Below are 24,921 nucleotides of genomic sequence, written 5' to 3'. Positions count from 1 at the left end.
GCAGATAATACTGAATCCCTCATAGCCCCAGACCCTGTAGTTATTCATCTATTATGGAACAGTCGGGTCCTGTGACCTGCTGCCCAGGAGGGCCCTGGTGTTGGAAGGAAGCCTGAAGAGTCTTGTCTTAGAGAACATTAAAATGCTGCACCGCTCCGCCAAGCCTTTTTGTCAAGAGGCATAAACATAAGACATCCCAAAGAGAAGACAGGATTGCTCAGGCAGACAATACTGCTCAGCCTCCTGGGGAGATCGTGGTGGCAGAGAGCAGACAGATGTATTAATCATTCAAGGGCTTCATGGCTGATATTGAGACCAAGTTTGCTGCTTCCTGTAGGAACATTTTAGTAGCTTGCTTCTGAGACAACAAAAGAAGCAAGAACCAGCCAGGCATCCTGGTGAATATCTGTAATCCCAGTGCCCAGGAGGCAAAGACAGGAGGATTAGAAGTGTAAAGGCAGCCTGGGCTATGGAGACGGACTCTGTCTCAAAGCACCATAAGGCAGCAAAGGCCAGAGGAGGAGAGTTGCATTTGATCTCTCCTTGATTTCTTGATGTCTCTATTTTTTTTTTTTTACACTAGTAGCTCTATCTTCTGGCCATAATTGCTAATGTTCTGCATGGCTAGACTAAATTTTCAGAATTAGCTCATATGTGGGATAATCATATTCTGAGTTATGTGAGTCTAAAAAAGTCATCGTCATAACTATGCTACTTCGACAGTGAGCAGAAAAGTAACCAGAGGCAACTCTCAAGTGAATGGGTGTGATGGTGTGTCAATCAAACTTTATTTATAAAAACAAAACAACAAAAACAAGCATTAGGTCAGCCTTTAGCCATCCATGGGTAGAGCATAGGTGCTGGAAGGTAGTCAGGCTGTAGAAGACTAGAGGGAAAGATTTTAGAGACCTCTCTTGATCCGTATTTGGAACATGGGTTGGTTTTCCTAGGCCATAGAACAGGGAATATACCAGGAGCCTAATTTCTGCTGGAAAAAAACTTTACAGATAAGGCGAGGAAAATGTGGAGGCAGTGTAGAGAAGGACAGGACAAGGTGAGGGAATGGCTAAGGCTTTATATGGTAACGGGCAGCCAACAATGGTCACTTGAGGAAGATGTGGCCCTGGGTTGAAATGAACATAACCGAAAGCCCTCACCCAGTCTAACACCAGAGCCTCCATCTGCAGGAACTGGCTGGAGATGCCCTTGGAGGATCCGTGTTGGGACCAGAGGGCATTTGTTCTCTCTGCACCTACTAATGAGGTTTTATTTGCATTGACTTTTAGACAGATTTTTCTCTCCTCAGTTTATTGGGTGAGCCTTTTCCCTGCAGTATTATCTGTGGGTGATTATGCCATATTCCCCAACTTATCAAAGTACCCTGCTCTCAAATCCTGCTGGAGTTAGCATATTCTGCCCTGGCCGCTGTCACAGAAGGCTCAATAAACCATTGCATTGTAACTCAGCAAGCCTTATTACTAGACTAGAAACCAACTGACCATTGAGTTTAAAGAATGACTGCTAAGCATTTAATTTTACAGCTTCCACCAAACACTCCAGGTAAATAGATACAGTAAGCAATAGAAAGAGTAATTCTGCACAGTTCTTACTCAGCAAATTCTGGGAGGCACAGATATTCATTTACGTTGCTTTCAGGAGCAGCTGAGACTGTCCTGAGAGGAATCCCAAGATTGCTAAAGCTCTGCCTTGCGCAGAAGAGGGGACTCCTCCCTCCAAACTTTGACACTAGTGGGTCAGTTCATCTCAAGTCTACACATCTGTGCTGTCTTCACTGGCGTTTGCTCATGCTTTGTTTAACACCATCCTGTGGTCTGCAGTGGGAATGGTAGGAAGGAACTCTGGCTCTCCATGCCCATAGCACTCATCCCTTGATGTTTTTTTAAGTGATAACATAATTGAGCAGAGTTCTGAAAAGGCCACCCAGGCCCTGGCTTCCAATTACCCTCATCATGAAGTCTTGGAAGCAATCTGAATTCCCATTAAAAAAAAAAAAAAAAAAAAAGGAAAGTCCGCTTCCACCTTAAATAGCCAATTAAATGCCTTCCCCTCCAGCCAGTTCTGAAACTGCCCTGGGCCCCACTTCTTGACTGAGAGGCCGTTAGTCAGCTACTTCCCTAGGTTGTCTCTAGGTTATTCCCCCTCACAGATGACTAGATCCAAGGTCTCAGAGTCTTAGCAGGATACCTCACTTCTTCACTATCCTCAGGAGCTGTCCTTGGGATGAGCAGGTTACAGATTGATGGGGAAAAGAGCTTTGTCTGCGGTGATGGCTTAGTTGGTAAAGTGAATCTTTTCTCCAGAACCCATGTCTAAAAGAAGCTAGAGGTGGCCAGCTCTACCAATTTCATGACCCCAGGGCCAGCTCTACCCTGTTGACCAGGTTAGGTAGAGGGACTGCTCTCCCAAGTGCTGCAGCAGGTGAGGGGCAGGGCCAGTTCTCCCACTCTGATGACCTTAGGGCCAGCTCTCCTGGCTGCCATTGGTGGCAAGGGGTAAGAGGAGGGAGACCTTTCTCCCTCACCTAGGCAGCAGGTTAGAGCTAGCTAGCCCTTGTATCAGGGTTTGCTGGTGATCTGGCCCCAGAGGCAGAAGAGCAGGAGAGCTGATAGGCTGACCATCCCAGATTCCTCTCAGGCCCAGATCCAGGGCTTTGAATTGGCCCACCCTAATATCTACCCTATTGATGAACTGCTGGAGTACATGAAGGGGCCGGTCCTACAGATCCAAAATTACAGCATCTCCATGACACAGGGCAACAACAGGATATCTGAGAGGAGTCCCAGTATCATAGAGTAGCAGAAACCAGAGGCCTTGTACCAGACCAACAATCCATTGCCCTGAGCATTTGCAAGCAACAAAGAGTGGAGAAAGGGGTTTACTGTGAGACACACCATGGCATGCTACAACTACCATGAGATTTTTTTTTTCTCTGTTGAGGAGGAGTTTGTAAGGGTAGAGGTCAGATATAAGGGGAAGGGGAGATGAGTGGGATTGGGGTACATGCTGCAAAATTCACAACGAACCAGTAAAAAGGGTGTTTTGTTTTGTTTGTTTTATTTTGTTTTTAAAACCTAGAGTTAGTGTACATTTGCAATCCCAGAGATGCAGAGGCAGAGACAAAGGCAGATCCCTGGGCTTGTTCACCAGGCAGCCTAGCCTACCAGGACCCAGGCCATCCAGTGAAAGACCCTATCTCAAAAATGTAAGGTGGGCAGAGTTGAGGAACAACCAAAGTTGTCCTCTGGCCTCTTCGTGTGTGTGTGTGTGTGTGTGTGTGTGTGTGTGTGTGTGTGTTTGTGTGTGTGCTCGCACAACATAAAAGAGAAGTTGGGGAAGGATACCAGTTTCTCTGGAGTTCCTGGTTTGAGGGAAACCTGCCCCCATTTTCCCAGCAGTAGGAACAGGTTATGGAGGTGGGGCCAGGTAGCACTGGAAACTCTTTTATTATGAGAATGACTGAAATTCTAGAGATATACCTACCAATAACCAACTCCCATCCTGGGACTTACTTCTTTGCTATCATCTCTCTGTCCCTCTATCTTCTTCCTCTTCTTCCTCTTCCTCCTCTCCCTCCTCCTCCTCTTCATCCTCCTGCCTCTCCTTCACTCTGTGAGTATCCTCCTGCCTCTCCTTCACTCTGTGAGTATAAACCTAGAACCTGTTCTCCTGGCTCTCCTCCTGGCTCTCCAGCCCTTCAGCAGTCTTTAAAGCCATTTGGCAGCTGGTCTTTCCCCCACTCCCAACTTACCTTTGGGTGGAGACCTAGCTGTTACTGGTTGTGGTCTAATACTCTGCAGCCCCAATATTCCCATCACCCCCTCCCTTTCAGTTAATTTTAGCAACTTGAGTTGCCATGGTAATGGTTCAGTGAGGTTTTCATGGCACCGTTTTCATTCAGTCATTTACTGGTCTGCCCTTTAGATTAAGCTTTTTCAATCCGCATCTAAATTGGGACAGGAGATGTACTTGGAATAGGAATCCACAGGGTGGTGAGCCCTTAGGATGTTTGTTTTCAACAGAAAAGTCAGGGTGAGTGAGGGGATGCCCTGCTTTACTGTCACCAAGACAGTGTCTTGAGGCTAGTGGCCTTGAGAGAGCATGGGTGAGACAGGCCATAGTTGGAGTGCTGGAGATGGCTACCTCCAAATTTCAAACACCCCTGGATGCTCTTACGGGTTCACTCGGCTCAATTTAAAAAAAAAAAATAGACTAAATGTTTATATTAATTCTGGTGGCCGCAGGCTCTGAAACCCAGTTTTACAGTGAATTTTTCAAAGGGTGGAGTTAGTGGCCCTTAATCATCCATCTAGTGCCTGGCAAACAGGACAGGATGCTAACCCTGCCTCTAAACTCCCCAGACCTGGACTACTGTAGCCTGATCCTTTTAAGTAGATGCACCTGTGCTTACATTCCATACCCTGATCCTCACAGTTCCTGAGATTAGATGCAGGGAAACTGAACACTGGACTAGGGAAGGTTCTGCTGGGTCTCAGAAGAAGTGGGATTTGGGGCATTTGGAGACATGAGTTAGAAGGGGATGGGGGCAGTGGGGGAGACAGAGAGAGAAAGAACGAATAAGCAGGTCTCATGGGAAAACACAGCTCAGACCCTGCTGCAGCCAACCCAGAAAAGCAGCTTGTTTTGGCCTGCTCTAGGACAGCCATGCAGGCAGACTGCTGTCTCTGAAACAATCCAGGAAGCCAATGAATCCCAGTAACAATGGGCCCCAATCAGCAAGGGCATGATTAGTGACTGACTGCCTCCTCACTTGTGTCTTTGCTTCCAATTAAGAAGCAGTAGTAGAAGGCAGACTTGCTCCTTTACTGATTGCACAAGACTCCTCATGGCAGTGAGAGCCTCAGCCTCTCTGCACCAGCAGCCACCACTCAGTACACATGCATACATGCACACGCCCACACAAACACACACGCACCCACGTCGAGAAGCTGTGCCTTGCCCCTATAGGTACTCTCTGCCCTCAGCTTGCCTCAGTCTCTGCCAGACCACATGGACAGTGATGGACTCCCTTGCTATTCTCATGTGGACAGTCTTCATTTCTTTGACATGGAAAGGATCTACTTAATTCCAACAGAGGAGACAGTGGAGAGAGTCTCAAACACAGGGGCACCAGGAAGATGGCAGGATGGGCCAGGTCCAGTGGAGAAGCAGCATGGGGGTCCCACAGAGAAGAGGGGCCCTGTGCTGGATCCTAGGCTGGCTCCTCCCTGTGTGTACAGGCTGCCACAGCCAGCTTCCCCCTGGCTTAGTCTAGTGGAAGCATCAGGGGAAAGATGGAGGGAGAAGCACCAAAAGGTCAGAATGTGGCACTTGGTCTTTCCCCATTAAGCACTCAGCCAGGCACTTGTTAGGTCTCTCAGATCCTGGGACATTCTAGGGACTGTATTCTCAGCCCTTCAAGCTTAGGCTGGTACCAGCTTCCTGCTGTTTCTCTTTATAACTACTTTTCTAGCCCAAGAGGTTGTGGGACCCAGGGTTTGCAGGGCCAAACACTAGACAAGTCATAAATGTCTGAAGGACCTTGACTACTGCGTCCCGTCCATGGCTAATTCAAACAGCCATGTTTGAAAGCACTAGACAAACACTTGGGACCTGAGTACCATGATAACAAGCTGGGGTTCTACCCTTGAGAGGTAGAAAGTTCTGGAAAAGTTGGGGAGGCAACAGAGTCAGACCCTTGTGTCAAGTTAGTGTCTTAGTCACATAGGAAGGAAACCACATTGCCTTCACACTCCTGACCTATATATAAGTGGTCCCAGGTAGATGTCACTGCCCCCACCAGACATGTAAGAGGATTATTCCAGAGAAATGGGACTCTGTTCTGATACACAGACACCTGCTGTCTGCTCTGTAATCCTGAGCTGATTCAACCATGAACAGTTTTTCATTGTCTCATTGATTAACCCCACCTCCCGATTGAACCTAGGGCCTCACATGCCAGATGAGGTCTCCACATCTGAACTGCTCCAGCCCTGGTTTTGCATGCTCTGAAACAACGCTTATGGTAGGCTTGGTCAATGAAACCTGTCTTTATCCTGCTTGTTTTTTCCGGATGTGGGTCACATGGACCTGGGCTCTACTTTCAGCTCCATCACTTCTGGGCCATGTGACCCGGGACATGCTTCTTGCTTGTGAATCTAAGTGAAGAGTCAATGAGAAGCACAGCCTATCAGAGGTGCCCAGCTATGGCCACCGTTAGGGCCCTCTGCCACCCTCCCCAAGGAAGTTGTTATTGAGGCTTAGATGTTGTACAGGGATGAGCAAGCAAAGGTACATTCTGCCTTGGTAGGGTTACATTCCAGTAGAAAATAGGGACGGTTGATAATGGAGAACAATGAGTAGAGACAATGGTGCCTGGGAATTTACCCAACTCCCCATCCTAGGGAGTAACTGAGGCTGAAAACAGATGCTGCACAGACACTTAGTGTCTTGAAAACACCACAGGGAACCCAGCAGGTCTGTAGCAGCATGATGTTGCGGCGGGAGCTGCCCCAAGTTGGGGGCCAAAAAGTCTCAGACCACTCTGTCAGTGTTGGGACCCGCACTGCCAAAACCTTGGGGGCTTGCACTGCCCCAAGCTGCTCTGTTCTGCAGGTCAGGGTTCAGCAAAAGAGAGAGAGTGAGGACGACTCAAGGAATGAAGACCAGACAGAGTGTGATTCAATCCTGCTTATTCTTCAGTCTCTTCTTCTCTCCAAGTCCCAAGTCTTGAGTTCCTAGTTCCTAGTTCCTAGTCCCTAGTGCCTCCAAGTTCCAAGTTTCTTCTTCCAAGTGCCTAATGTCTAATAATTAACTCCAAGTTGTTCTCTCTAACCTAATTCCTAGTTCCAAGTTGTACTCTCTGAAGTGTCTGATTCTGTTACTCCAAATTTTTCTGAACTCTCCTGTCTGCCTCTCACCTTTTATATGTCTCACTTCTAAGCCACACCTCTAAGTCACGCCTTTAATCATGCCCTTAGGGCTTGTCTCTAAATCTGATCTCTAAGTCACACCCTTAAGTCACACACCTTTAAGTCTCACACACCCAAGGGAAGATCCTGGGTATTTAAACCAAGATGTTATCAGAGTGTGCTCAGCTGTTGTAGGCTGTTGTAAACAAGCCTCTTGTCAGGGTATATGGCTCAAGATGGCTGCAAGGATGATAGCCACCTTCTGTCGACTCCCCACAGCATGAGGCAGAAAGAGGCAACGCTGAAAGTCATGGCCACAGGGACAATAACTGTCTAGCCTGGAGGCCAAGTGAGGACCCCAGCTTTGTGCTGAGCTTATGGGAAGCCACTGAGGGTTGTGAGCTGAGGACTGACCTGAAAGTGAATCTGTGTCTTAAAGGGACATCCTGTAACCATTTGGAAAGGAGACTAGAGCGCTGGAGTCCGGGGGCAAGGTGTGGGTGACAGTGGCTGGAGGAGACTCTGAGACAGGGCTCCAGTGTTGAGACTGCAGGATCCTGATTGGTTTTGGGTTCCTTGTCAAGCACATGCTGTCCCTGAGACAAGAGCAAAATAAACAGCCCTGCCCTCCACGGTGCCCAGGGGCCCTGGGTCAACATGTGCATATCAGGAATCTCAAGAAGCAGTGAATTTGCTCATGGCTAATAAAACTCCCCACTGGGGGCCCTGGGTGGAATGCTTCCGTCACTAGCCCATTCCCTGAATTATTCAGATAGTTTTCAGCACTCCGAGCTGCCAGTGTGCGCACTCAGCATTTCCCTGGGTAATAAGGTTTTGCAGGCAGAAGTGGCTCTGATGAACTGATTATGGAGGGAGCTACGAGCAGCTCTCGATGTGGTAAATGCACAAGAGCAGCCTTGGACTCCCTGAGAATTTAAACAGAATCAGTTCCTGCTGCTCAGTCTTGTTGAGTGTGGGAGGCGCTGGCGGCATCGTTCATTCCTCCAAGGATCAGGTGCACAGCTGTGGGTTTCTAGTACCTGGCAGGTTCCTATCCATAACAGTGACACTAAATTTCAGCTGCTGGGGCCAGGGAGCTGGGACTTGCTGCTACTGCAGGAAGAGAACGGGGCTGAGACAATCCATATCAGCTTACGTCCTTCTAGCTTGGAACTGATGCCACAAGACTTTTTCCAGCCTATGTTCAAAGAGCAAGGATGGCTCCACCTGGTTGATTGAAAGACAGCCTCTAGAATGATGGGAAAGTAGTCTCTTGAAAGATGATGTACATTCTGTCTATAGCCACATAGTAGTGGGGCTCATGAAATCTCCTCTGCCTTGTGGCACCATCACAAGGAACCTAGTAAAAGCTCTGACAGTCCTGAAATCATAGCTATTAGTAAGGGCAGGTGTGGCAAGTGCTTACTTGTCGGTCATCATTCCTAATTTTATACTCAAAAGGTAGAGTTGAGTAGCTGAACACTGGGTAGTTTATCAAGCATACAATATTTACTCTATCATTCTTGACAAAGTTTGCCAACCTGGTCTACACCACTGTAAAATAAACTTTCATCTAGTGGAGCTCGGGTTGGTTGGCAGGAGGGAGGAAGCATTTTGTCTGTGGCTAACATTGTTCTTTTGTTTTATCCTTAATAATTAACATGGCTTTTTATGATGAGAATCGAGTACAGTTTAGAAGCTGTAGGCATTAAAGTAAATATATCTACCTCCATCGAACAGAATCAGGTGGCCAGGCCTGTGTGGTAAGTTGGTTTGCAACACAGGGGCCAAGGTAATCTGATAGGAAAGGATAAGCCGGTGCCGCAATGGTGCCGGGGAAGGTGGCTGTCAGCGTAGATTGATAAAAAGCACCTTGACCTTTATCTTGTTCCATAAACAGGAATTAACTAGCAGTACATCGTCGATGTAAATGGAGGCACTAAAGCTATATCTTTCCTTCTGGGTAAAAATTTAAGTGAGGGTTCCTTGGATGGTATAGAGCAAGTACAAACTATTAAGAAGGAATTGCTGCAGAGGGCTTTATTAAATTCAGAAAGAAGAAGAAAGACACATTTCTCTCGAAAAAGACACTGTAAAGGAAATGAAAAATGAAACCACAGCTTGGAAGAGAATTTGAAACACACAATGGGATAAACATCTGTGTCCCAGAACATCTGAAGTACTCTTACTCAACAGTAATAAGCCAGCCGTCAGTTTTACTACATTTGATTTTACTTTACTTCTTGTACATGTATGTGTTCACATGTTCGTGCCACCACCTGGTTGTGGAGGTCAGAGGAGGTTTATGGAAGCCAAGTCTCTCATTATTGTACCATGTGGATCCCTGGAATTGAACTCTGGTTTTGAGGCTTGGTGGCAAGCCCCTTTACCAGGTGAGCTATCTCACAAAAGAATAGCACAGGAAGGCAAGGAAGACTCCAGATCTTGATTGCAGGATAGTTGTATTCACTTTGCCAAACTCATCTATCTGCCTTACATTTTAAAGAGGAAACTTTATTGTGCATAAATGACACCTTAATAAACTTGATTTGTTAAAGTATTCAGTCCGAAGAAATCAAAGGCATACAAGAGTTGATTCCCTGCCATTTGCGTGCATGCACATGCACCCCCCCCCCCACACACCCACACACAAAGTAGGAATGTTGAGGAGTCGGTTTCAGGCATAACAAATACTCCGGAAACAGGAAATTCAGCACTCAGGAAGTCAGGCCTTGGGGATTAGGAGCCATCTTTAAACAATGTGCCCTTGAGGTGTCCCTGAAAGGTGGGCAGTGAGGTTTGAGCCCTAAGGTCCTTCATTTCTGTGAGGATATGAAGAGCCTCCCACACCCACAGAGAAACTCCCTGCATCTCCATCTCCTCGTCTTCCAGACTGTGGAAGAACATTCTCTGATTTAGCCCATTTTACACTGTTTTATTGTAATAAAATATCTGAAATTTGGTTGCTTTATAAAGAAAAAAAAAAAAAGGTTGTTCTTTTCAAAGTTCTAGAGAGTCAAGGCCCTGTGTTTACTGGGGACTTAATAAGGGGGTGTGAGATGCCACACATTGTGAGACAGGTGGGAGGGAGGGAGGGGAGGGAGGGAGGGAGGGAGGGAGGGAGGGAGGGAGAGATTGCACCCTGAGTCTCTTTGTCAGGAGGTGTGTGGGTATGGGTATGTATGTGCAATCTTCGTTGTCATTTCTCGGGTACTGTCTATCCCTTCCCTTTGAGGCAGGGCCTCTTGGGCCTGGGCCAGCCCAGTAAGCATGGCTAACTGGGACATGAGCCCCAAGAGTCCACCTGTCTCTGCTTCCCCGGAGCTGGGATTACAAATATGTGTCATGATTTCCAACTTTTATTTAATGTGGGTTCTAGGGATTGAACTCAGGTCCTCATGTGTTTGAGGCAAGCAGCTTACATCATTTCGTAGGCTCCCTAGCCATCTCCCTCTCCTTAGAAAGCCCCCATAATTCTGTCATGGGTTTTCCACCCTGGTGACCTTATCAAATCTCAGTCACCTCCTCAAGGCCCCACTTCTAGACACATTGTTAAAGTAACCTTGTACCCTCTTAAGACTGCAAAATGGGAGTGAAGTTCTAACTCATGAGAACTTGGAGTGATAGACTGTCAAGCAGTATGTAAACCATAGCTGTTCTCTTTGAACTTTAGTAATCAATACATCTTCCAAATACTTCATGGCAGTGTATGTTATGTAAATTTTAAAATAAGAGTAACATTATACAGAAACAGCATAATTTATTAAATCAAGCTGTGATGGTGGGCATTTACGTTTTGTCTGTTCTATTTACTATGACAAGCAATGTCTTCATGAACACTGGTACTAAAATGTAATTTCTGGGCTGAAGCCATAGCGCAACAGTAAAGTGCTTGTCTAGCATGCACAGGGCTCTGGGTTTGAACCTCAGCCACGTCAAGGAAAAGTATTGCTCACTTTTACTGTGATACTGTGTCAAAAATAATTATATTTTTAATATACATTCATCTCTGTGATGGATTAGTTCCATGATACCAAAATCCACAGCTGCTGGAGTTTCTTGCATAAAATGCTATACTATTTGCATAGAACTCACATACATTCTCCTGTGTACTTTAAGTCACCCTTCGATTATTTATACCTAGAAAAGCGTGGGTGCTCTATAACTAGTTCTTATACTGTTGTGTTTAGGGACTAGTGACCCAAAAATGTCTACACATAGTCAGTAAGGATGAATATATCAAATCCACCTTTCTGAAATTCAGGGAAATTTTCAGATATGGAACCCACTTGTACATACAGAGGGCTGTTGTAAGTCGTTAATCTCTCCTGCTACCCATGTTTGTACCCACTTATTCTCCCACAACCCACACCTGAATAAACCTCAGGCATGAATTCGCATGTTTTTCCAAGACCCACCCGACAGAGTGTAAGCCCAAACACAGCCTTTGGCGGAGCCAATGGACAAAATGCCAGCATCCTGCAGGAAATCTGATTTTCATCTGTAAGAATGAAATGTATGGATGGAAAGGAACACCAAGTCAGAGCTCTCAGCTGCTGTGGTCCCTGCAGCAGCCTGGGTGGCATGTCTGACTTAGTTGAAGGCATTTCTTCTCCCAGGACACTAGCTAGAAAACTATTATTGTTAAGTGTTCAGATGTCCATCTTGGGGGCAGAGCACCCAGGAACGGTGCAAAGCCCAGCTTGCCCCTGCAGCAGCCACCGTGGGCCCTGACTGCTTTGAGTCCAGAGATGGCCAGTAGCAGCAGATGAATTAATAGGAGCAGAAGCAGATGGGAGTGGAATGTAAGATGTTTGACGGTAGAGCGGGGAGGACATTTGCTTGAGGAACAGCCAGGATAGATGGAAACTTCATTATCCGTGGATCACACACTTGGAACGCAGGTCGGTCGCAGACGACTCTGATGGTAGTAATTTGGCCAGCAGGCTCATTAAGCTCTTAAGAAAAGTGGGCCTAGTTAATGAATTAATGCAAGATGACACTTTACACACAGAGCAAAAACGAGCACAGGCAGCTCTGAGTTATGTGGCATCATAACTCCCTGAGTGGATGTGATCGCTGCTTCTCGACTGCCAAAGTGGCAGTGGTGGGGAGAGCCAGCTTTCAGAGACAACAGTGAGAGCCTTCAGATATGAGAGCCCTTGCTCTCTCTTCATTAAAGAGCTCCCTCTTGTAATTGTAATGCTGCCAATGGTCACACAGATGTCGGAGTTTCACAATCTCTGGACACATTTATTTTCCTTGTGAAAATGTACCCCTCCCCAGCCCACCCCACAACAGGGTTCTTGACCACTTGTCAGAGATGGCTGTTGAGAGTATCCAGAATGCACACACACGAGCTGAAGGATCCTGGAGACAGACAGCAGTGATGTTTGCCCAGCAACCTAAATCTTCTTAGTGCTACTGAACTGTATACTTTAAAGGCTGTTTGTGGTATGCACGTTTCATCGTGGCCATTTTAAGGCAATATTTCTTTTTAAAGAACTAGCATTGCCGAGTGCAAACCCTTGTTGGGCACTATGCTCAACACTAGCATGCGTATTGTCTCTTCCTGACGACCTGGGGAGGGATGCTCTTAACTTTCTCAGCCTTGCTATTTCTCAAGGCTTATGAAAGTTAAATCACTTGCCTGGACTCAAGCACCTGAAAGTGATGGCCCCAGGACCCACCCAGAGCTCTGTAAGCCCTCATGTCTAGGTAGGAAATAAGTCAAAGAATTTTAGTCCTGAATTCTGACCCTCCCCACTTCCTACTCACACCCTTGGCCCCACTATGCTTTTAATTACCAAAGCTAAGAGCTGAGTGGCAGCCATTTGACTCCAGGAAAGTCCAAGTCCTCTTCCCTTCCTTAACTTCCTTTCAAAGGGCTCCAATTTGCTTCCTTCTATAGAGTTCAGGTGCGCAGGGTACATTAGAATGATGACTGCCAGGAACCTGGAGACTCCCCTAAGCTTTGGGTCCAAGTTTGGGTATGAACTAGAGAGAAGAGTTAACAGAGAGAAGGGACCTGATGGGGAAGATCTTCATTGGTCTCAGATTGGGATGATTTATTTTCCAAATCAAGAATGCAGAGATCATGTGTTCTACATCACGCAGGATGAAGGAGGATACCTAGTGACCAGGCTCCTTTTGTGACCATAGAAAAGTTAATCGACCTCTCTGAGTTAAAAACAGAAATGATAATATTACCTACTGTTTAGCATAGAGTGAATAAACAGATTTTGTTGTTGCATTCTATGCATTTATTGAGTACCTACTGCCTGCCGGGGCTCATCCTCCACCCTGGGACTGTAGTCATAACCAACGTAAACACACCAGTCCTATTGAAGAAGGGAGTAAATAATTTAGTTCCACCCCTGTTGATGCTTCACGTTAACGACTGATGGTCTGTCAGGGATCCACAGAAACCTCCTCCTGAGTCACAGATTGAAGAAGCATAGGGCTGTGGTCCCAAACTTACCTTCTGGGACTGAAACTAGAATATTTCTCCAACTGGGCACAACAGTTGGTTGATGTAGTTCTTTGGACCAACAAGGAGTCCCAGGTTTCTGGAAGGGACTCTTCTGGTTGTCTGGACTTCCTGTGGTAGTCAGCTGTGCCCTGCTGGCTAGGAAGCAGGTCACCTGAGGCACTGACATGTGACTTGAAAGGAAGGTATTAGTAGTCAGCAGATATGGGGCGTGACCTAGCCCCTCACCCTGAGACCTGAGGAAATGCCTACATTATCTAGTGGATCTTGAGACTCAGTGTCACGTCCTAGCTTAGGTCAATCAGACTCCTTCCTACAACCTCAGTGATCTTAGTCAGGGGACCCAACCTCGCCAGGATGCACTGTGCTCATCTTAAAAACACTGCCTTGGCTTACTTGATAGAATGCTTGCCTAGCATGCAGAAAGTCTGGGATCCCATCTCCATACTGCACACATGGGGAGTAGTGACACATGCCTGTAATCCAGTACTCAGGGGGGAGAAGCAGGAGAATTAGAAATCAAAGCCATCCTAGGCCATATTGAGTTTCAGGCCCACTTGAAATATGTGAGACCCTAAGTGTAAAAAAACAAAAACAAAAAAACAAAAGAAAGGCAAAACTAAAACTTCAGTATTAAATACTGTGTGTATTAAACACGCATGAGAATGTAGCACAGGCTGCTGTTCTAGTCCTGTGACAGTTGCTATCTATGCCATACTTCAGAAGCCCAAAGAACGTCTAGCCCATTGTGTAGGCTAGCATGTTTCAAAGGGCAAATATGCAGAAAGTAGGTTGAAGAACAAGTGGGACCTGTCTGACTCCAGAGTCAGGTGCTGTATCTATAAAGATCAACCCAGGGCCTGGCACAAAATAGATGCTCTGCAGATATTTGGAGTCCTACGTGTGTGTACCTGCCTCCCTAGTTTGTGCTTTACTATTTTCAATGAAGAACTGGTTTCTGGAACCCCAAGAACTCTCTCACTCATGACCCCTGGGTATTATATTTCCCACATCTAAGTTTTTAACTAACTTTCTTGAGGTTACGTTTATAACAATTCAATGATTTTTAGTTAATTGCCCAACATGTGCCATTATCATCATAGTCTCGTTTGAGAGCATTGTCAAATGACCCAGAGAGACCCCTCATGCCCGATTGAGTGAATCCAGGTGCTCTTTCTGTGAATTGGACCTTCTTACATCACATAGACAGTCAACAGCATGAACATAGCTGGTCCTTGTTACTTTGTGGGTTTGTCCTTTTCTCACCCTTTACTCCTGTCCCCCTTTATCCTCCTAACACTAGATAGGAGAGAAAGAAAGATGGAAGGGAGAGAGAGTATGTAAGAGATCCCTGAGTCTAATTTCTTTCTTCTTTGAGCACAACTGACTTCTAATAAACCACAACCAACACCGCTGAAAAACCAACAAATGCCCACCCCACCTCTCTGGGGCCTAGCATTTATGTATCCACTGAAAAGTTCCCAGAATTACAAACATCACACAATTTCAGAAACTATGTGCAGCTGGCAAAGCCATGCCTCTGCTAGAGCACGAGGCAAATCACAGTCAGCAGCTGCGGTTAGTCTGAAGCGGCCCATATCCCCACACCTGCAATTAAAACGAAAGCACATTCTTATAATTTAAAGAAATGTTTTTTAAAGAAAGAAAATTTTCAAAGTTATCACTACAGGCTCCTCTCTCTCTCTCTCTCTCTCTCTCTCTCTCTCTCTCTCTCTCTCTCTCCCTCTCTCTCTCTCCCTCTCTCTCTCCCTCCCTCCCTCCCTCCCTCTCTCTTCCCTTCCCCCCTCTCTCTGTAGGAGAGGGTTGAAATTCACACTCATAGCATGTATCAGTATTTACATTTGGCCCTAGGTAAGAGTTTAGTGTGTGGATATACCACATGCTGACTATCCATTGAATAGATGATAGACATTCGGAGGTCTCCCTTTCTGGTAGCTTTGAATAGCCCTGCTATGCTAATTGACAAATCAGTTCTGGGCTTGGTTTTTAAAACCTTAGGAAAGTTCACTTGTAACATTCTCTCTTCATCTCTTTTCTCCTGGTTTTCTCAGAACCAGGCAGTGGACAGGTGTTTGTGACCTCAGAGAACCAGCTCGTGTACTACCCCAGTATCACATATGCCATCATCGGCAGCTCTGTCATCTTCGTACTAGTGGTGGCCCTACTGGCACTGGTCCTCCATCATCAGCGAAAACGGAACAACCTCATGACTCTTCCTGTGCACCGACTACAGCATCCTGTACTGCTCTCTCGCCTGGTGGTCCTGGACCACCCCCACCACTGCAACGTCACCTACAATGTCAACAATGGTGTTCAGTATGTGGCTACCCAGGCCGAACAAAATGCCTCAGAAGTAGGCTCTCCACCCTCCTATTCAGAAGCCCTGCTGGACCAAAGGTGAGAGACTGTAGAGGAGGGCATCTGACATGGGAGAGACAAGTGTGCACATGCTGGGCTACTGAAGTCTCACCAAGAGTTTGGACTCCATAGCTGTAGGCAGTAACAGTGGTTGACACTTACCAGTTCCTTATAGAATGTTCCATATCATCTAATCTTCTGGATATATCTATGAGGGAAGTAACTAAGGAGCTACAGTTTTAAATCACTTATCCAAGAACCTAGAGAAAGAATCCCTGCATCCCCTTGGCTAAGACACAATGTTACAGCTATTGACCATCTCAGGGCCTTGTCTGCTCCTACAGAAAAGTATCATGAGAGGTTTGGTTAATTTGTTGACTGAGAATAAATAAGTCTCTTACCTTGCTTGGCTTCACTTATAAGGTAAAGGGGATGGCATAGAGAACCCCAAGCTTTTATGAAGCGTCTGAATGCTCATTATTTGTGAACCCCAAATATAGAAGGCCAAGCGTTCTGTAGTCAAAGTGGAGGGCTTAAATCATGCCTGTTCAGGTATGAGTGTTTGAAAGATAAAGAGGGGGAGGGAAAGAGAGGGGGAAGGGTTGGAGATTGAGATCAAGGCCTCAGATATGTTAAGCGCACGCTTTATTGTTGTTTACACCAGATAACCCTCTTCCAATTCCCTGCTCTTCAGCCAGCTATTGGAGTCTCCTTAGACTGTAACATTCCATGTCCTGCCTTCAGGTCTCCTGCTCACAGTTCCCTCTTCCCCAGAGCCCAGGACTCAACTATGTGTCACATCAAGCATTTTGTAGATGTGCCTCCAGGGTGGCTGGGCTTCTCCAGGGACCCTTCCAGTGGCAACTCCTGTATGATTTCCTCTTCATTTTCCCTCCTCATCAAAAGCAAACAATACTTCCACCCGTGGAGGGAGGCCATGCTGCTTTAGGATCTCTGCAGATGAGAACGTAGGACCTCACTCACCTGATGAGCATCCTTTGCATTTGGACCAATCAGAGTAGAGTAAGGATAAAACTGATGAATCTGTGGAAACAGAATGCCAGGGCTCCAGTTCCCCACACTGCTGCTTACTAATCTGTGATCGTAGGCCTCTGATTCCTCACCGGGACAGTGGACATGGAAGTGTTGCCTACTTGCACGGGTCATTGTGTGCAGTAAAGGTGACAGAAGAGAGGTACACAGAGGCACACTGATTCACAGCAGTGGGCAGAGGGAGTGGAAAACCGAAGGTCTTTTTGTTGCGAGCAAGGTATAGAGAAGGGGATACGGCATTGAGAGAGTGACCTCATCCAGGGCCTCGGGAAGAGTGAGACTTAGTAAGAAACCAGAATCCCCTTCTTATCAAAGGCTCAGTCACAATTCCAGCCTTGACTCTCGGTCATAAGTTATTTAGCCCAGAACATGCAAGGTGATCTGAGGGTGTTGTTTAGCAACCTCGTTCCTGCCTGCCTAGAGGATAGACACGGTGCTGACATTGCAGTTGGTCAGGAGCAGCCAGAGAACACTGGCCTTGCTGTTCAGTCATGTTTCAGACCACTGGGTTTGCTGGTCTTAGAGCTGCCATTGTTCTTGGCAGTAGACCTGTATTCTTCTCATGGCATCTGCTCAGAAACTGGCTGCTGTTAAAGCTGGGTCTGCATCACCTGCCTTGTCTGACTCTAATGTGTTCTCTCTGCTGCCTTCCTGCCTTCTCCATTACAGACCTGCATGGTATGACCTTCCTCCACCACCCTACTCATCTGACACCGAGTCTCTGAACCAAGCTGACCTGCCTCCTTACCGCTCACGGTCAGGAAGCGCCTACAGTGCCAGCTCCCAGGCAGCCAGCAGCCTCCTGAGTGTGGAAGACAGCAGCCACAGCCCAGAACAGCCTGGCCCTCCAGAGGGCAGTGCTGAGCCCAGAGACTCTGTGCCCAGTGAGGGCACCGAAGAAGTATAAAATCCAGCAATTCCAAAGTCCATATGGATAGATCCTCTCCAGCTTGTTGAATTCTAACAGACTATGCTCATGGGACACTCTTTGATCTCCTTTTGAGGATGTCTTTAGTTGAAATTTTGGGGTGCTGACTGCACCTTTTCCTCCAGATTTCAGGGATGCTGTCCTCTGGCCACTTAGTTAACTGGATGCATTGCTGTCTTCTCTGCACAGTCACTGTTCCTTTGGGGCCTGTGATTAACAGACTCACACTTCAGATGACTGTGCCACCGTTGGTCCATCCCAGTAGTCTTGTGACTGGGCAGGCATGGATGAAGCCATGTGTAAATAGTCTGTGGCAGGGTCCTTGGGCCATGACAAACATTCAGGAGGTCAGAAGACATCAGACCAGAGTCTCTACTGAGCTGCCACCTTATAGATACATTTGGAGACTTAGCTTGGAGGGTTCATACAAAAGGCCATTATTGGATGGCCACTCCAAAAAGTGTTCAGGAGAACATCAAATCCCACTGTGTACTCTCCTACGCATCGATCTTACTTCAGCAGAGGCCAAAGAAATATTCTGACATGAGCAACAGCTCTCAACTCTCAAAACTCTAGTTTGGTTTTGTGAAAGACTCAGAAACCTCTAACCTGGCCTTATACATTTGCCTAAGAGTCCTCATTTTGAGAGCTTTCTAGAAGTGCAGATCTTTAGCATCCCCCTTGAAGAAGTAGGAAACCCTTGCCGTGAGTTCTTATCTCCTCATGTGTAGGTTACCAGAGTCTGGTTCTGCCTTGGCCCCATAATCCTTTTCCTACCTTCTGGATTGTCCCCTTCCAAGATGACCCGCCATAGCTAAGGATAAGGACCTGAATTAAGTTGGCCAGAATTCTGATCTAACCCTTTTCCTAAGAACAGGCCCAGCCTGACATGTTCTTCCATGCAACTTCTTTGATAGGCTCCTACCTAAGTTCTGTGAACACCTGGGAGCCTATTTTCCGTGTGCATTAGGATGTAAGGACACAAGTTTTTTTCTAACTTACATGAGAACCACATTCAATACCACCCATGAGAATTCTCAGGTCCCTGTACCACACACACAAACCCCACGAACAGTGCACCAAGTCAGAGTTAGGTTAGAGTGAGGGTCAGGCCCAGCCAGACATCCTGGCAGTTTCTCCTGAGAGAAGTGGGCAATAGATAACTTTGGAATCAAGATTTCCCATTGGATTTTTTTTTTTTAAGTCTCTTAGAAATGCATTTGAAACAGTGTGTTTGTTTTTTTCCCTTCTAGTTAAGGGACTATTTATATGTGTATAGGAAAGCTATCTCTTTGGTTTTCTTGTTTCTCTTTTAGTGAGGTCCAAAGAAAGATTCAGAAAGAAATGCTGCCTTTCCCCAGCCCCATCCCATAATGTCACCTCAGACTCACACACACGCCAAGTATCTACACTGGGGCATCGTGGAGTCATTATTTATTGAGTTACCGAAACATGCAGAAACAAGTCCTCCATCCATTGTCTGTGTGTTTAGATTACCTTTCCTCTTTCTCAATGTCCAGCCAGCCCTAGTGCATGCCACCACCATGCACCCCTGCCAGCCAGGCAATAATGGGTAAACCATACTAACTAGGGACAAAACTGAAACCAGATGGTGCCACCTCAGGCAGCTGCCACCCATTCAAAGCATTTTTTTCACAGCTAACAAAAGTTTCAATAACCCGTTCGATGCTAATTACAGGGAACCTGCAGGGAGCAGGGATGAAGTGGCCTTCAGTGATGCTGTACTGACTTTCTTTTTAACCAAACCCAAACTAGACTGCAGGAAAGACAGATAGCCACTTGGGGTTTTGTTTGGTTTTGGTTTTGTGTAAATAAGCCTAGACGTTTGTTTCTTTCATTTTTAAAATAGAAACTGAGTTGGGGTGTGTGTGTGTGTGTGTGTGTGTGTGTGTGTGTGTGTGTGTGTAACCCAATGAAGAAAGAACCTGGGAGGCAGACAGCTTTTCTGGCTGCACATCTCATCCCAGTGAGTCAGTGGCTCTTCCCTTCCTTTGATGGGTCCCTGCTTTTTGGTGCTCTGAAAGTTGTCTGGAGGAAAGGATTCTAATTTTAATTAATTGTGCAGTGAGCTAATCTCATGAGCTTTTCTGCTTCAAGGCATTTTAGGAAAAACAAATGGTTTTAGTAGATAAGGAGAGCCTATTAATGTTGGGGTTTTTGTTTTGTTTTGTTTCCAAACAAACACAGGAACATTTTTTACTATAGATTTGGTTTTTAATGGATTTTTAAAAATAATAATAAATAAGATAACAAAGCTCTGGGACTTGGGGTTTTTTTCCCCCTGATTTTCTCAAGATACCAAGTAAGTGGCTAGCAATATTTTTTTAAATTCATTCCAGTCAGGGCTTTTTAAATACTATATTGCCTAATTCTATACCAGCCAGAAAAAATGCCTTTTCTCCATTGTCTCTCCTCCAATGAGATCACACTTCATTTTGACACTACACTAGATTCACTGTGGTTGGAACTCACTGCCTAACTTAACTCTCTCTACCTTGTAATTGATGATTTTTTTGAAATGCAACTAAGATATTAATAAATAGTGTGCGATATTCAAAGTTATGTAAACTGGAAAGTTGTATGTGGTTGCTTTTTGGTGTTTTTTTTTTTAAATTAGGCTTTTTTTTTTTTTTAATTTTTATACTCTCAAATAAACTTGCAGTTTCATTCTTTCTGCTGTGTGAATGGTTCTTGACTCACCTTTCTGCCCCCTAACAATATACAAAGTGGACGGTCACTCCTGGCTTAGCTTTCCCAGCAGATGCCTACTGTAATACAGTGAGGAAAGGGAGGGTATATTGGTGAAATTTCAAAATGTGGTGGGTGCTTGGGGTTCTACAGGTGTCATTGGACGGGTAGGGAAAAGTTGTGCACACCAGTTACTGAGATGGCCCCGGACGGAGAATGAGTTCATTACAACATTCATTATACCAAGGAAAGACAAGTGGCTATGTTAACTTAGAGATTCCTGCCACACAGTCAAAGACTGAATCTTGTGCTGGCTGGTTTTGTGTGTCAACTTGACACATGCTGGAGTTATCACAGAGAAAGGAGGTATTTCCTCCGTGAGATCCAGCTGTAAGGCATTTTCTCAGTTAGTGAACAAGGGTAGGAGGGCCCATAGTGGGTGGTGTCATCCCTAGGCTGGTAGTCTTGGGTTCTATACGAAAGCAAGCTGAGCAAGCCAGTAAGTAACATCCCTCCATGGCCTCTGCATCAGCTCCTGCTTCCTGACCTGCTTGAGTTCCAGTCCTGACTTCCTTTGATGATGACCAGCAATGTGGAAGTGTAAGCTGAATAAATCCTTTCCTCCCCAACTTGCTTCTTGGTCATGATGTTTGTGCAGGAATAGAAACTCTGACTAAGACAAAGCCTAAGCTGGTGTGATTGTAATTTGTTTCAAACCACCAAGAGCTGACATGAATCCCACCAAGAGAGCATCTTCATGTACCTTTTAAGTTGCCGTTAAGTCACGTGGTAATTGATGCAACAAAGACAGTGCACAGAATGTCTGATGCCCAGTAGGATTCCACCACCTGCAGCCACTACAAGTGGTTCCATCCTTGACCAAAATGGAAATCCAATGAAAATTGAAATGCAACCCTTCAGACCAAGATTTGAATCATGTATTATCCCCCTGCTTCAAAAAGATGGAACTATCAAGCAAGGGTATCCCAAGAGCACTGAGCCATATCTTACCCAGGGTTCTCTAAAGCACAAAGCCCCAAATGTTCCTTCGTGTCTCAAGGTGCCTTATGAATCCCAATATTGTTGATCCCATGATAAGTAAGTAATTATGATGATCTAATCTAGAGCAGACATTGGTAACCTTTCTGTAACGGTTGTAAAGGCTGGGTAGTATGTTTGGCTCTGTAACAGCCACAAAGAACTCACAGATAATACATAAATGATTGAGTACAGCTGTGCTCCAATAAAATTATAGAAAAATAGGAAACTGGCTAACTTAGACTTGTAGACTCCTAGGGGACCATTCCCACATTGGGTTTATAAATCTTAAGCTTAAGCACAGACAGTGCCTAAGTATAATGGTTTGGGGTAGTAGAACCATGAAGAACTCAAAAGGAAGAGTGTCAAAAGCCCTGATAGAATTAGACTTACCAGTTCTTTGACCAATGAATAAGAAAGTACCGTATTAATACAGGCTTTCCTAATATGATCCCTAGTTGGGTTGAATGGAGAGAACCTAATTAAAAAAAAAAAAAAAAAAAAAAACAAAAAAAACAACACACTGGGAGTCCATCAAGATCATAAACTGAGACAATGTCTCTGTTTAAAAAAGTACATGTTGGTATGTGACCTGGAAAACATTGTTCACCTTCATTTAGGTTATAATCCACAGTCAGTGTAAGTCTATCTATTCAAAGACTAAACTTGATGAAAATCACTGTATTGGCACAAAGGAGGCATACCTAATATTCACATTTAAAAGATGGGAAACAAAACTGTGCACAAAGGATGATGAGAAAATCTACTGGTTCCTTTAATGTCCTGTAATCCAGCAAGTTCATAAGACATAAAGGAGAACCCCCAGTTATACTGATAATCCAACTCATTTAAAATGAGTATTGTCTGTTACAAATGAGTCTATGGATGCAGTTGATGAACAGCTATCATTTATAGTTTATTTCTGGGGAGCTCCCAGGGCACTGCAGGCTATTGTTCACCAGAACTGGGTAGTTTGACCCTTTTGCTGAAGACACTCTACTTGTTGGATATAAGACACAGAGAAATCAACCTACAACTTACGTGACCATTTTCTCATACAAGAAGGTGAGGAGAAAAGTTACCACTGTTGTTCCCAGATACGAACTTTGTCCTATAATAACAACTTGCCAACGAAGACTGGTTAGGGTCTAGCCAACCACTTTCCAACTGGACTTCAGACCAACAGCACAAGAGGAAGCATATGACTCATACTGTAAGCCTCATCCAAAGGGTTTGGCTGCGAAAGTCACAGGGCCTAAAGGAGAACGCACTACTGATGGTTTGCTAAACGGACGTTGTAGGCCACCACCTCCTAAACACTTAAGTTTATACTGAGAGACTAATCCTGCTCTCAGCTTGGGACAGGGAATCGTCTTTAAGTGGAGAGTGAATAGTACAGAGACTCACAGTTGGTCTCTGAGTACTGAGAATCAATACAACTGGGTGCTGAGACCTAAACGTGACATCTATTTTCACCCCTCCATGACTTTGGGTACATCACTATGAGAGGAGTTGGAAAGATTGTCAGAAATGGAGCAGAAGAAAAAGTGCTATAAAATGTTGTTTTCTATGCATGGCATGGCTTTTGCCATCATGAACACACAAAAAGTATGGGTATCAGCACGAACAAGACTTGCACCGGAAAGAGATGTATGGCAACTAGTAAGGAAGAAAGTCCATAGGAATGGGAGTGGATACGAGAGGGTAATGGGAGGTGAATGATTGCAAAATCATAGTGCAAGCTATTTGTGCATGAACTTGTCAATTAAAAAGAATTCGCTGGCTTTTTAATTGCTTGCAAGCCTGAGGACCTGAGTTCAAATCCCCAGAACCCACATAACACATAAAAACTCTTAGATAGTTTAGCCACCTATAATTCCAGCATTCCTGCAGGGAGCTGGGAAGCAGAGACAGAGCAGCTAGCCTATCGTACTTGGGAGGCTAGCCGGGAGAAGAAGATGAAAGGCAAGAACCAAAACCCAAGGTTGTCTTCTGATCTCCAAGTGTGTACCATGATATGTACACCTACATTCACACACACACACAAATTTATGCCGACACATTTAAATTCCTCCAACAATCTTTCAGCCCTGTTTTGCTCAGTAATGGCTTCATGGGGATAAAGAGAGACCCCCTGCTAGAATTTATTTACACTCTTTAACTCATGTTTGAACATCATTGGTCATGTAGCTATTATGGGTGGGACTTAATCCTTTGATTGACAGTACCACCAAAATTATATGGAGTAAGAAAGGGGCAATTCCTATATAAAAGGTCAAACAGTCATCAAAACCTCAACATATCTACTGTAAAGCTTCACTGAGAAAGGAGGTACAACTAACCCAGATTTTAATACACATAAGAAAATAGCACAGGCTTTAGGCAATAAAGCAGTAATTTTCAACCTTCCTAATACAGTTCACCATGTTGTGGTGATCCCCACCATGACATGATTTTCATTGCTACTTCATAACTGTAATTTTGCTACTGTTATGAGTCATAATGTCATTCACCTCTTAGGTGTTGCAACCACAGGTTGAGAACCACTGCAATAGACCTACAGGCATGAAATCTTTTGCAATGTGTAGAGGCAATGTCGCAGAGCATCACAGGAGAGTCAACAAGCCTTTCTCCAAACCCAGAGGCAGGAAAATGTAAGACAATGCATTTGAAAGTGATACTGTGTATGCTTTCATGAGATGGTCATCTAGGGTTGACCTCACAGACATGCACATCTGTAGGAGGAAATGTATCCTAGAAATAGAACAAAGTAACACCCAAAGTAACACCAGTCCAACCAAGGACTTCAGAACTGTCCTGCAACCTGTGCCCTCCCCCCAGCCTAGAACAGGCTGGAAAGACCTTGTTTACCACAATAGATCTAGTAATAGGACCTAGGTGGAGTTATCCACCTTGGCTGCAGGTACAACTTTCTACAGGAACTTAGAAGAACAGACTGCCCACTGAGCTTGCCTTGAGACATAATCCAGCCAAAACAAATGATGGGTTCTCCAACCCATCTCTGGCTGAAACAAAGAATGGGTTCGGTGGGGCTTTCCCTTTAAATAGAAGAGCTGAATATTAAACTTTGAGCCTTGATCAGAAAACTTTGTCTTGGCTTCATGCTTCTCTCACCTCTCTGTCCCTTTTTTTCATGTCTAGCTTCCCTTTCTGTGCTGTGCCAACCCTGACCAGCAGGAATTAAGACACGGAACAACCGGTTCCTTCTCACAGCAGTTTACTCAGGATGCTTAGCAGTTGGTAGTCAAGGTGGCGAGCCCACGATCCCTTCCCAGGCGCAGCTTATAAACCCTGCCAGGAGCCCATGAACTCATGCCACGTGCACCATACAGCTGAGGTCACTAAACAGCAAAACAAGCTATGTGGGATAAACA

The 24,921-nt window shown here is 45.3% G+C and overlaps 1 protein-coding gene across 4 annotated transcripts in view; it reads left to right on the top strand.

The window, feature by feature from the left end:
• Ldlrad3 (low density lipoprotein receptor class A domain containing 3) overlaps nt 1–20,472 on the top strand; it is a 234,752-nt gene extending 214,280 nt beyond the window's left edge. For all 4 annotated transcript variants that reach the window (XM_034496668.2, XM_034496667.2, XM_076929338.1 and 1 more), the window contains exons 5-6: nt 15,492–15,837; nt 17,521–20,472. In XM_034496668.2, the coding sequence (XP_034352559.1) occupies nt 15,492–15,837; nt 17,521–17,758 (584 nt within the window). In that variant the 3' untranslated portion in view covers nt 17,759–20,472. The remainder of the gene's footprint in view (nt 1–15,491; nt 15,838–17,520) is intronic.
• The last annotated feature ends 4,449 nt before the right edge of the window (nt 20,473–24,921 follow it).

This window comes from Arvicanthis niloticus, chromosome 2, assembly GCF_011762505.2.
Source record: "Arvicanthis niloticus isolate mArvNil1 chromosome 2, mArvNil1.pat.X, whole genome shotgun sequence".
In the NCBI taxonomy this organism is placed as follows: Eukaryota; Metazoa; Chordata; class Mammalia; order Rodentia; family Muridae; genus Arvicanthis; species Arvicanthis niloticus.
The sequence above is the reverse complement of the archived record's forward strand: the minus strand, read 5'-3'. Positions and strand labels throughout refer to the sequence as shown.